At 58.2% G+C, this 12,820-nt stretch overlaps 1 protein-coding gene across 7 annotated transcripts in view; it reads left to right on the top strand.

Annotated features, from left to right (window-relative positions):
• Grm4 (glutamate metabotropic receptor 4) overlaps positions 1–12,820 on the top strand; it is an 83,948-nt gene that overhangs the window by 8,636 nt on the left and 62,492 nt on the right. For all 7 annotated transcript variants that reach the window (XM_040732097.1, XM_040732098.1, XM_013124367.3 and 4 more), the window contains exon 2: positions 1,928–2,798. In XM_040732097.1, coding sequence (XP_040588031.1) covers positions 2,289–2,798 — 510 coding nt within the window. In that variant the 5' untranslated portion in view covers positions 1,928–2,288. The remainder of the gene's footprint in view (positions 1–1,927; positions 2,799–12,820) is intronic.

The raw sequence follows: 12,820 nt of genomic DNA, 5'->3' as shown, positions 1-12,820 counted from the left end.
CCATGGCTGTCTGAGCTCCTCGGGAGCCCCTTGGCAGTTGTTTGGGTCCGTCCGTGCCATCTGCACACAGGTCACTGCAGTGATAGCTGCAGGTCTGGGCAAGGGGCCAGTATGGTGCCCAGACTGTAGCCTCCCTCCACTGACTCAACGTACCCTCTGAACACAGAGACACTCAGAGATGTGCCCATCTGGCAAGGCAGGGCAGGGCTCTGGGACCCCACCCCCACGGTGACACCAATCTCTTTCTAACTGCTTGTTTACTGCCTAGTGCCCATCCAGCCATCCCCACAATCACCCAGAAAGTGGTCCCATCCCACAAAGCCATTCTCATGAGGGGTGACGGATGACAGCTCTGGACAGAGGTGGCGTTGAGACCACCCTCAAGGGGCTGGCCGGGGCTCTAGCCCCAGGCCCCTGGATCTTGGAGGTGGCTCTTTCAGGATCCCTGTGTCCTGTCTTGATCCTGCCGGGGGACTTTGAGAGAGTTGTGGATGCTTCTGGGCTACCAGATCACTGGCAGAGCAGGGACCCGCAGCTAGTGTCTTGGCTGCTTAGAGTCTTGGCCACTGAGGGCCTGTTGCAGATGGAAGATTTGGGGTCTGGGCTTGTAGCTCACAGTAGAGAGCTTGCCTGGCATGGGCTAGGCCTTGGGTTCAATACTCATCCCCCTAGGGCTTAATGTGAGGGCCCCAAGGCCAGAGAAACCCAGTAGCTGAGGCTGTGATCCCGTCTGGTGTCCTTTTATTCCCTGTCCTTGGGGCTTCAGTAGCTGGGGCAAGGTGGGGAGGGGTGGCTCCCAGACCCCTGCTGGGCCTTGATGGAAGCACCCCATTTCTAGGGGGATTTTTTTTCCAGTCCAGACTGCAGCTCCTCTTCCAACTGCATGGGAAACTGAGGCGCAGAGTGGTCAAATAGCTGGCCTTCACTTGACAAACCCTTGGAGAAGGGGTTTGGGGCTACCTCTTAGCCCAGCCCTGACTTAGCTGTCAGCCATTTTCCTGGTGGCCTCTGAAGCAGAGAGGGGAGGCTGCTGGCTTCAGTGGGGAGGCTGGGGTGTGTGTACAATTCCCAGGGGAAATTAGCCCAGATTAGCTGTGAGAATGAGGGAGAGCTCTGTTTTCTCCTCTACCCTGCAGATAAATATTTAATCACAACAACAATAACAAAAATGTCCGGGGGGCTCAGGCCACGACCTGAGCCCCATTGGGGCACAGAGAGGGCGGAGGGAGGCCAGGGGAGACTGAGGCAGGGAGAAGGCGGGAGGAAGGAACCAGCCTCTGCCCAATGCTTGGGCACTCCTGTGGCCGGGGTGGACATGTGGGAATGGAGGACCACCTGTGAACCCCAGACCCCCGCTTCTTCCCAGCCTGTGGAGCTGCAGCTCCTGTCTCGGGGCCCGTCAGCACTGCGGCCCTCCTGGGGTCTTCGCTTCCCCTCCCGGACTCTGGGTCCCTCAAGCACTGGGTGCCCCTAACAGTGGGTCCCCCAAACAGAGGTTTCTTGTTCAGAGCTGAGGTGGCGGCGTCTGTGGAACGTGGCGCAGACCTCTGCCCGATTTCAGTTTCCTTTTAATATCACGAGGCTGGACTGACAGGATTGGTATCTTGCTATATCTTCTTCCGAGGGCATGCCGAGGAGCCCATTCCTCCCCAGCCGCGCTTGCTGTCCCTAGGAGTCCTTTCTCAGAGGCCTGGCCTGTGAGGGCATGGGTACAGGCCAGCAGAGGTCTTTAAACATGACCCAGTTTCTGCTCCCAGCTCTGCATTTCCCCGGGAGCACACTGGGTCACAGCAGTGAAGATCAAGTAGAGATTTATGGCGTCTTTGGCGATAACCTCCAGGCTCCCTCTCCCAGGCTCCTGATGAGGGATCGGAATAGCAAATGTCTTCCCTGGGCTGGGTTGATAGTCTCTCTCTCTCTTTCCCAGGTCGGTAGCAGTGATCGGAGCTGTTTTCTCCTCGATGCTAAGATCCTGTCAGGATAGGAGCTCACCTCCCTTTCCACAGTCAGACAAGGCAATCTGGCCTGCAGGACAAGGGGACAAGGATCTGGGACTTCCTGTAGCTCCGGCCACTTTCTGTCGTCTGTGGATTTGGCCTGCGTGGGCCCCTGAGCACTGAGCTCGGTTCAAGTGTCAAAGAGGAGCAGGGGAGGTCTGTGGAGAGGGCCGTCTCCAGCCACCCTGCTGCTGAAGCTGCCCTGCTCGTGCGTACCCAGGTCGTGGGACCCAGGGCCTGCTGAGGCTTGGAGTGGGGCCCACTATTCATGGGTCTCTAGGCCTGTTCGAAATGTCTGGGAAGGGAGGCTGGGGCTGGTGGTGGGCCCGGCTGCCCCTCTGCCTGCTCCTTGGCCCCTGGGTGCCTTCTTCCCTAGGGAAGCCCAAGGGCCACCCCCACATGAACTCTATCCGCATTGACGGGGACATCACGCTGGGAGGCCTGTTTCCCGTCCACGGCCGCGGCTCCGAGGGTAAAGCCTGTGGGGAGCTGAAGAAGGAGAAGGGGATCCACCGGCTGGAGGCCATGCTCTTCGCTTTGGACCGCATCAACAACGATCCGGACCTCCTGCCCAACATCACGCTGGGCGCCCGCATCCTGGACACCTGCTCCAGGGACACCCACGCCCTCGAGCAGTCCCTGACCTTCGTGCAGGCGCTCATCGAGAAGGACGGCACGGAGGTCCGCTGTGGCAGCGGCGGCCCACCCATCATCACCAAGCCCGAGCGAGTGGTGGGCGTCATCGGAGCCTCAGGGAGCTCCGTCTCAATCATGGTGGCCAACATCCTCCGCCTATTCAAGGTTAGTGCCCTCCACGGCCCAGGGTTCCTGGCCAGCGACTCCGTCCGCCCCCTCTTCCTGTATGCATGAGAACGGAGGCCGCCCTCTGGGCTCTGCGCCCTGATCCGGTGTTTGAAGCTTGGGCTTGGCGGCGGCGTGAGGGTGGGGCCTGGGGGGGCGCGGTGCTGACCGTGGTTCTGAGGCAGCATCTGCCTCAGCTCCTCCTTCAGATCCTGAACCAGGAGGGGATTGGAAAGAACATCAGGGAGAGGCAGACAGACAGCTGGAAGACAGCTGGATCGATGGAAGGGCAGACAGACAAAATATAGGATGGAAACCACAGGGCTGCAGATTGCCGGGGGGGGATAAAGCGAGACTTTTGTTTTGACATTGTTTTCAAATATTTCTATTCCCAAGAAAGATGTGTTGCTTTTTTTTTTTCTTCTGGTTAGTTGAGGAAGCCCCTGGTGGCCCTCCCATCCCGCCCTTCAGTTCCGGCTGGAGAAGAGTGTCCTGGTTTTCAGATGGGGGCGGGATTGTGGGTTCAGGGGGGATGAAGGGAGGAAGAGGGAGCCGGCCTAGTCTGGTTACCTGACCCTGGTCCTGGCCTCCCTCCGACCCTCCCCTCTGCCCTCTGCCCTCCTCCTTTTCGTCGGTCTCCTCTTCCTTCCCAGCCCCTCCCTGCCCCCTCCACCCCCTCCCCTTCTCTTCCCGGGGCAAGAGCTGCTGATTTGCAATTCAATTGGAGCCAAGTGCTTGCTAAGCTGCTAACAACTGAAAGCTACTGGGGAGAGAGAAGAAATGTTACAGCTTTTTACCAGTAATTATGCCCCAGCTTCCCCACCCCGAGCCTGCCTCTCTTGCTCGTCTGTGGGGGGGGGGAGAGGAAGGGACCAGAAGAGGGCACTGGTCCCCTCCGGGTCCTTTGGCCCTGGTCTGCAGAGCTTGCTGAGGCCTGGGAAAGGCTGTTTGAACCACTTGGGGTGGGAGGAGAGGAGGCCAGTTCCCTCTCACCCAGAGCTCGCATGTCTACCTCCGCGGACGGGCCAGTACAGGGGATGGTGTGGAGGTGCCTCCAGCAGGGGTGAATAGAGACACTCTCTGTTTGGTGGGGTAGAATTTAGTCATGGCTAATCTCAGGCAACCCCTGCAAAGTGCATACCCGCCCACATCTACAGCCTTCATGAATGTGTGTGCACACGTGTGTGCGCCTGCTGTGGTCCCAGGGTGGCCTTTTCCTGGGTGTAGGGGCAGCAGGAGCTCTGAGGAAAAGACCTCCTTCAGTGGGCATTTCAGGGAGTCCCTGGGGACCCTGTTGTCCTGATGTCAGGGTGCTGCATTGGAGTGAACAGCCTGGGGTTGGGTCCTCCCATGCTTCCAGCCTCAAGGAGAAGAGGGGACAATGTGAAGGCTGGGCTGACTGTCCCAGGCCTGCTCCACTGATGACAGCTGAGTCATCCAGGCCTTGCCAGGCCTGGGAAGGAGGCAGCCCGGGTCCTCCAATTGTGCTCCTGGTGATGCTGGCCCAGCCTCCAGCTCACGGCAAGTGAGCCCTGCATGGAACCCTGAGACTCAGCTCCCCGGGCTCAAGCACGAAGGGCCCTCCCGGTATCCACTTCACCTCTGGGATGGGGGGCCACTGGCCCCCAACTTTCTGCATGCTGAGCCGACAGGACGGCCTGTCTGGATGTTAGGCTTCCAAGCACGTTCTCAGGGACACGTGCATCTGGGGACAAGGGGCTTCAAGGCCCCCCAGGGTGGGGGTGGCTGGTCTTTCTGTGCTGTTCTGCCCCAGGGCGGGCACAGTTGGTGTGATAGGAACCAGGGCTCAGGCCTCCTTGTTCCCTGTCCCGCTGGTCAGGTGTGAAGAGCCTGGCTGCTTGGTCCACGCCTGTGTGAACACAGGATCGGGGTGCATTGTGAGGTGGGCAGCTGCATTGGCTGCTGGTCTGGAAAGAGAGGAAGTGGGGACATCCAGAGGCTGTGGCCTGCGTTCCCCGGGTGCCTCTTAGTGATGTTAATGGTCCAAGCTGGGACGAGAGGCTTCTTCACTAATGAAACTGATGGAGATGAGAGCCTGGACCAGAAACTCAGAGGCCATTTACAGAGGCAAAAAGGTTAACCTGGGGAGAGTGGGCAGGGCAAGCTCAGAATGAGAGACGGCTCTCCAGCTCTGGGGCATGTGGGTGTCTGGTGTGTGTGTGTGTGTGTGTGTGTGTGTGTGTGTGTGTGTGTGACTGCCTGCTCTGCCTCCCAGCCAGAATGGAGACTAATTCTTCCAGGGGACCTGGGCTCTGCTGCTGTGATCAGTGCTCCCCTTCCCTCCAGGGGGACAGCCTGCCTGGGGCTGCTCTTGGGAAGGAGGGGCCAGCTGTCCCCTGCTTCCTGTAGACTTCCAGCTCACACAAATTGGTACTAAGCGGGATGGGGACCCGGCCGCCTTTGGGGAGCAGTTGCCTATCTGGGGATCCACAGGGATAGCAACCACTTACATCCTGCTCAGCCATCCTTAGCTTGGCCTGTTCTCCCAAGGGAGGGGGTGTGAGTGTGTGGAGAACACCTTGCCCACCTTGCCATGGGGGTCCGCAGTCTCTGAGGAGGGCGGAGTGGCGGTGGATACCATGTGATGGTGACAGGGTCACCCCTAGCCAGGGCCAAGCCCGAGTGTTAATCCCTGTCCCTCCAGAGATTTTACAAGCCCGATTACCGTATCATTGACACCAGAGTGTGATCCGAGTAGGATCTGAGAGCAGACACTGTTGAGGGTGGTCAGGACAGTGCACTGGCGAGAACCCTTTCTCTGAATCCCTCTTCCTTCTGCATGGGAGAAAACTGGAGGAGAGGCCCGTGGGGGTTGGCGAGCTTGGCCTGACCATTCTGGAACACTGCTTGGCTTTCTTCTGCTTTAGTTTTCAAAGTGTATGAGCCAGGTGGATGGAATTAGGAGGCGGGGTGTGAGCAGGGTAGCGCAGGGCCTGGCACACAGTCAGCCCACAGGAAATGTCACACCCAGCTTGGAGCTGGGCCTCCAGTCAGCGTGTGGCACTCCATGGGTGCAGGAGAGCTGGGAGCAAGCTGAACAGACGGTGACCTTTGAGCCGATCCCGGAGAGTTCCCGCCATCTGCCGGGCCTCTCCCCTTCTTCCTGTGAGGGCTTCGGCTCAGTGCTGGCGGGAGCAGGGGGAGTGGCAGTGCTCTCCTCGTGCCTGGTGAAGGGGGAGGGGCCTTCCAGGGCCCCAGACCGGCCATGAGGATGTTGCCATTGCATGTGGGGCTGTGAGTGACCTCATGGCTTGTGGCTACTGAGCAGGTCCAAGGCTCAGCCCCCAGCCCCTGCCTGGGACTCCTGGGAGCTTTGTGGTAGAGCTGAGGCCAGATTTCCTGTGGAAGAGACGGTTGTGTGCTTTCACCATGTTCTAGGTCACGGGTGAGAGGAGCTTTGAGAGCCCCCAGCTTTCCATGGCGGCTCATGTCCCTGAAAGGCTTGGCACTGCCTCCCAGGCCCAAAGCTGGGGCTTCAGACACCGGGCCCTTCCTCCTTGTGAGTGGCTGCCTGGGTTCTGACTGACTCTCCCCAGCCCCCCCTCCCTCCCCCTCCTCCCCCTCCCTCCCCTCCCCCTCCCTCTCCAATCCCCCTTCTCTCCCCCTCCCATCCCCCTCCCTCCCCTCCCTCCCTCCTGTCCTTCATGCAGCTCAGTCCAGCCTTCCCTCCCCCTCCCAGGGGCTGGGTTGACAGGTGTCACTCTGTCCTGTCTTCTTTTTTTGTCTGTTTGCTTTTCCCCAACTCGACACAAGTTAGTTGTCTGGCAACAGGAACCTAGCTGGGGAAATGCCTCCTTCAGATTGGCCGTGGGCAAGTTTCGTGGGGCGTTTTCTTGATTGGTGATTGATGTGGGAGGGACCAGCCCACTGTGGGTGGAGCCACGTCTGGGCCGATGGTCCTGGGCGTGTAGAAAGCAGGCTGAATAAATAGCTCTCTTTGGCCTTTGCGTTGGTGCCTGCCCTGTATTCCTGCCCTGACTTCCCTCCGCGATGGGAGTGTAAGGTGGAATACACGCTCCTTTTGCTCATAGTCTTCCTCACAGCAATGGAAACCGAAGAGGCACCGCCATGCCCAGGTTAAGCAGTACGGACTCTCAGCTTTCCGCACGTTAGGCCGCACCCACCACCCAGCCACATCCAGCCCCTCGAGCCATCTTTCTAGAGCCCAGACTGAGCCTCCTGACTCAGCTGGTCAGACCTGGTGTTGACTTCCCATTGTGCTTGGCAGTGACACCTCCTGCTGGAGGTCTGTGCCACCTGACACCCTCAGCTGTATACCTCGCTCTCACCCCAGCCACGCAGAGTGCACTCCACACCAGATATGCACATAGACACACACAGATGCACAGATACACACAGACACACACACACATACACACATACAAACAGATACACACATACACACAGACATACACAGACACACACACACAGATACACACAGACACACAGACATACACAGACACACATACAAACAGATACACAGACACACACACAGACATACACAGACACACACACACACACACATAGACACACACACACAAGTAATAAAAATAAGTCATTAAAGATTATGGTATTTTGGGCCAGTGAGATGGCTCAGTGGGTATAGCGGTGCCTGCCGCTAAGCCTGATGGGCTGAGTTCGATTCCCAGGGTACTTATGGTAGAAGAGAGCTGACTCCCATACACTGTGGTGTACACACCCTATCGCAATGCCTACAAACACACACACATACACGTAAAATAATGTAACAAAAAGTTTGTAAATTATGAGGCTTACAAAGCAGCCCAGTTGCCCTGTTAGCAGGTGTGAATTCTGTTGTGTTGCCATCTCAAAAACCTGGAACGTATGGTTGGGGATGAACACCATGTGTCACGGTGTGAGAAAGTCTGTGTGGGACGCAGCCACACCTGCCTGCTTCCCGCCATTGACCTACAGCTCCGGGAGCTGGGGTTCCACATCTATCTGCAGGGCTCCTGGTGGAGGCCAGGAGGATGTAAGCCCCAGGGACCTCCACCATCGTGGTGCCCTGGAGGAAGGGGACACATGTGCCCTGGGCTGCAGCTGCTGCAGCTGAGGTCTTTGAGTCCCCTGTAAGCTCCTGCATGGGGAGGGAGGAGCTGAGGTCACCTCCCAGTGAGTCAAACCGGTGCCACCACCCGGATGTGCTCCCCCCCAAACACCCTTCATGCTCTCAGTGTCTCACCTGTGCGGTGGAAAGGCCTCGTGACCATCTGTTGGTAGAGCTTTGTTTCCTCAGGCTTTGCTTGGGGTGAGTGAGGTGAGGAAGTGGAATGTTAGTGGGGGCCACCCCAGCCTCAGCCTGGCCCCTCTCTGTGGCCACCCCCACCGCCTCCCCTAGCAGCTGGGGCGGGACCTGCAGTGTGCCCCCAGAGTTCTTAACTCGGGTGTCCTGAGAACAGGCTTGATGGATGTCTTGCTTTTTTGTTGCAATGAAGGCACCTCGTGACCAAGGCAGCTTACAGAAGAAAGCATTTAGCTGGGAGCTTGTTTACAGTTTTAGAGGGCTAGTCCATGACCATCACTGCAGGCAGGAGCTGAGAGTCCGCATCTGATCCACAGGCAGTGAGTGTGAGACTGTGCTTTTGAAAACTCAGAGCTGACCCCCCCCACCCGCCCCGCCAGTGACACACCTCCGACAAGGCCACATCTCTCCAAACTGTTCCACCAACCGGGGACCAAGCCTTCAAGTATATGAACCAGTGGGGGACAATTTCATTCAGACCACCACAGTGGAAGCCAGGCTGCAGGGGAGGATGAGGTTCGGGGAAGGCTGGCCTGAAGACTGTCACCTGCTCTCTTAAGCTTCCAGTGCCTGCTGCTCTCCTACTGGCGGTCACTTGGGGCGGGAGTCTGGGAGGGAATTCTCTGGGCCGGGTGTACAGGGTGTTGCTCTGGGGTGCAGCTGCAGGTCTGGGACTCTCAGAGTGCCAACACTTCACTTCCTCTAGTCCCTGGGCAGACTCTTCCTGCCCCCCCTGGCCTGGCATGAGGGAGCCAGTTGCTTTGTCCCACTGGAATGACCCCGGCAATATAGCACAGCCACTCTGTACCCGGGGAACGCTCCATTTCTGCTTCCCAGAGGCTGAAGCCCAGTGTCAGGTCTGAGCTTGGACGCCAGCTTCCGCTGGATCAGTTGCTGTGGGTGCCCCAGACTGAGAAGGGCGAGGTTTCAGTTCCCACGTGCCCCGTGCTCAGTTTGCCCGAGGGAGGAGGGAGCAAGGCCTCTTCTGGAGGGGCTCTTGGGGGAGCCCTGGGAGGAAGCCCTGGAACCCCCGTAGAGGGTTACTGCTTTGGCGTCTACCTCCCTCCCTGTCTGCTGGCTGGCCTCATTTACTCATCTGTTAGCATGTGCCCACACACCGCGTCTGCGTTACAACTTCTTGCCTAGCATGCTGTGGTGGCTGTGGTCCCCTGAGCTGGACTTTGGCACCTTGCTGGCACCTGACATGGAGTCTGAGTGTCCCGGGTGTCTCTGATGTGTACTCAGGTGAGCATGCTGCCCAGGCAGGAGCCAAGCAGATGAAGCCATGCCAGGGGGAGTAGGCAAGGAAAAGATAAACTGCCCGAACAGATTATGCCAGGGGTGCTGTGGTCCATGGGCGAACAGAGCTGCTGTGGCGGAGGGACGGCGTGGCGGATAGGGGACATTTCTGTAGACAGGTGACGGGAAGGGTCCCAGGTAGTGACTATGGTCCTGGGACTGCAGACTTGAAGGGCGGTGACCGAGACTCCACCAGGAGTAGTGCGCCTCTGAGACCCACGTGGGCTCCTTTTGGCTGCAGAGGTGTCTGCTGAGCCTGCACCACGCCAGGACCTCTGTCCCCTCACGATAAAGTGGCACCAGCCAGCGCTTGCACTCTGGCTGTGCCTGTGGTGCCCGAGCAGGTCCCTCCCTAGCCAGCATTTTCCTGTGGCTGTGTCCGAGTGTAGCCTGGACACTGGAGCCAGATCTTGTCCCACGCTGTCCAGTGATGACAGCGGAGGCCCCTGTCTCTCCCAGCACGTTGATGAGAACCAGCGGAGGCTGGTGGGTGGGATGCAGAATGGGCTTAGTGTCTGGCAGCTTTCGGTCTCCTGCTGACAGCTCTTAAATGGGCTTCAGGATGCCTCTGCAAGGCGAGCTTGTGATCTGAACTGGAAGAGTGGTGGGTAGTTTCTGGTGGGGCGCACGGCAGGCTGGTGGCTGGTGACTGTTCTAAGGCTCCTGCAAGGGGGCCAGTTGACATGGACCCTGCTGTCCTTCCCATAGTGGCTGGCCCTGTGAGGGAATGGTGGCTTGGGAAAGACTGTTGTTCCCTTTGCCAGTGAAGCTCAGGGCCTGGTGGGGCTGCCGCCTCACTGAGGCATCTCAGGAGGTCAGCTGCTGTCTCAGTAACAGAGGGCGTTAGACCAGGCAGGCTGTAACTCCACGGGGTCCGTGTTTTCCAAAACCAACCTTGGCGGTCTCCTGTTCCCTCCTGGGACATTCCTTTTGCCACCCGATGGGCTAGCTGGGGCTCTTCAAGGCCCAGCTCAACCTGCTAGAGTTTCCTGCCTCTTCCCACCCCCAGCACGTGAGGCTGTGGGATCGAGGCAGCTTTTCTTGGCTGTCCCTCAGGCTCTGGCACCTGACCGGAGACCAGCAGATGAGTGAGCAGGCAGGGAACACGGTGTGGAGCTGGGTGACGGTGACCCAGCCTAGGTCTTCAAGGTTAGGTCCAGTGCCTCCCCCACCTGCCTCCCCGTGATGAGCTGTGAGCTTTCCATGACCCACACATGCTGGAAAGAAGGAAGCCAAGGTCTCCTCAATATGATACCTGACCTTTCCCAGTGTGCCTCTGGGGGTCTGGTGGCGTGAGGGAGATGAGGGCATCACGCTGCTTCCGGGACTCTGGGAGACACTGTGGGAGGAACAGGGACTGCCCTAACTTCACCCCTCCTCTATAGTCTAGGCCTCATGCCTACCCCTGCCCCCCATTGCTTAGGTGACTCAGTTCTAAGCCCCTTTTTGAGGTTACCTGACTCACCTGGACCCCCTCCTGTAGCTCCAAAGTTTCTCCAGGCTGGTGCCTTTTGGGCTGCCTGGATGGCTGTGGGGTGACGAGGCCAAGGTGAGGGGGACTGGCGGGGCCTATGAGCATGGGTCTGCTTGAGCCTGGGTTTGAACCTGGCTCTGCTGCCAGTCTTCAGGGCCGCCAGCTGGGAAGGGTGTCGAGGCTCACTGAGCAGTAGGAAAGAATGGAACCAGGTACCCAGGTGTGCAGGAGAGGCTTGACCTCCCTGGCCCTCTCCTCCTGGAGCGCACACTTGTGGTCCCTGTTTTATTGAGGAGGGGGGGTTGTTGGAGGAGGGGACAGTGAGCTTAAAGGTTGCGGAAACATGACGTGCCTGCCTGTGGGCGTTGACTGTCCCTCCTGCGGGGGGCTGCTTGGGTTCAGGGTCACTCCGGCAGTGATGCCTGTGGAAATGGCACGCAGGTGTCCCTGCTCCTACCCGAGGGCTCGAGGAGGCTGAGTGTGAAGACCAGTCGGGTTCCTTGTAAGTGCTTTGATTATTTTAAATTACTTGAGTGGCTAAGATGGCCCTGAGTATCATGAGCCCTGGGACACAGACACGAAATCAATTAGGGAAGTACAACAGACCTGGCGGGAGCCCACCCCTGCTGTACCCCTCTCAGGGGCCTGGCCTGTCACTTCCTGGCCCTGCCTGGAGCCTGCTGGCTCTGCTTCTGCTTCCAGCTGGGGCATGGCAGGCCTCTGGGGTCCCCTGGAAGATTCTCCAGACACCGGCTTGCTGCAGACCGGCTTGGCTTTCTCTTAAAGGGCAGTGTTAAACAGCTGACTGCAGTTCCGTAGTCTGGATTCCACAGGAGAGGCTGGCTCCGTGGATCCTTGCTCAAAGGTCTTGGGCACTGTGGAGGGATGCATGGAGACTCTCCTTGCCCTCAGGGCTTGAGGGGACTGACCCCCACCACCACCGGTGAGGTGTCTGGGCACTGCTCTCTTGGGCAGAAAGAGTCCTTTTTCTCTGTGTGGCAATGTGACACCCTTGGCTTCCTTGGACAAGATTTCTGTCACATGCGACGGTAACCCACTGCCGTGCCTAGTTGTGTATGGGCAGCTTCTCCTTCACAGGGCCCAGGTGGGACCAGAGGGTGCCCTGGGGTGGGCCTCACCTCTGCATCCAGCCGGGCACGGCATCTCCATAGGTGTCCTGGGACCAGTCCTGGCCTCTGTGCGGCTGGAGACAGGGTGTTTTGTAGAATCTAGAGAGGAGAATGGGAGACATGAGCAGAAGAGCCAGGGTGGGAAGTCCTGTCTGTCCGTGGAAGGTTCCAGGTACAGAGAGCGGCTCATGCAGACTGCAGGTGCCTCTTCCGCCGCGTGTAGCGCCCACAGCACAGGGCAGAGGGGCAGCCTGTCCCCTTTGTGGTTGCCCCCATTTGTAAGTTTCCCAGGCTGTCCCTGGACCCCGCGTCTGCTGTCTCAGGCACAGCACATGGATCCTACACACTCTTGGGGTTCAGGGCTTTGTTTTTTATTTAAAATGTACCTTTTAAAATATTTATTTTATTTTTTATGTGCTTGGGTGTTATGTCTGCATACCTGTGTACCGCGTGTATGCCTAACGTCCAGGAAGCCAGAATAAGGTATCAGGTTCCCAAGGGTCTGAAGTTAAAGATGGTTATGAGCCCCCATGCGGGTGCTGGGAAGGGAGTCTGGCTCTCAACCACTGAGCCATCTCTCTAGGCACTAAATATGTGTTAAAAGAGCTATTGTTTTACTTTTAACTCTGTGTATGTCTATGTGTGTGTGTGTGTGTGTGTGTGTGTCTGTGTGTCCATGTCTGTGTGTGCCTGTCCGTGTGGTCTGTGTGTGTGTGTGTGTGTGTGTGTGTGTGTCTGTCTGTCTGTCTGTCTGTCTGTGTGTCTGTGTCTGTGTGTCTGGGAAGCATCCAGAGGCACTGGCCTCCTGAGCGCTGTAGTTACAGGCTATGTGTGC

Source organism: Mesocricetus auratus, unplaced genomic scaffold, assembly GCF_017639785.1.
Source record: "Mesocricetus auratus isolate SY011 unplaced genomic scaffold, BCM_Maur_2.0 Super-Scaffold_100027, whole genome shotgun sequence".
Classification (NCBI taxonomy): domain Eukaryota; kingdom Metazoa; phylum Chordata; class Mammalia; order Rodentia; family Cricetidae; genus Mesocricetus; species Mesocricetus auratus.
The sequence above is the reverse complement of the archived record's forward strand: the minus strand, read 5'-3'. Positions and strand labels throughout refer to the sequence as shown.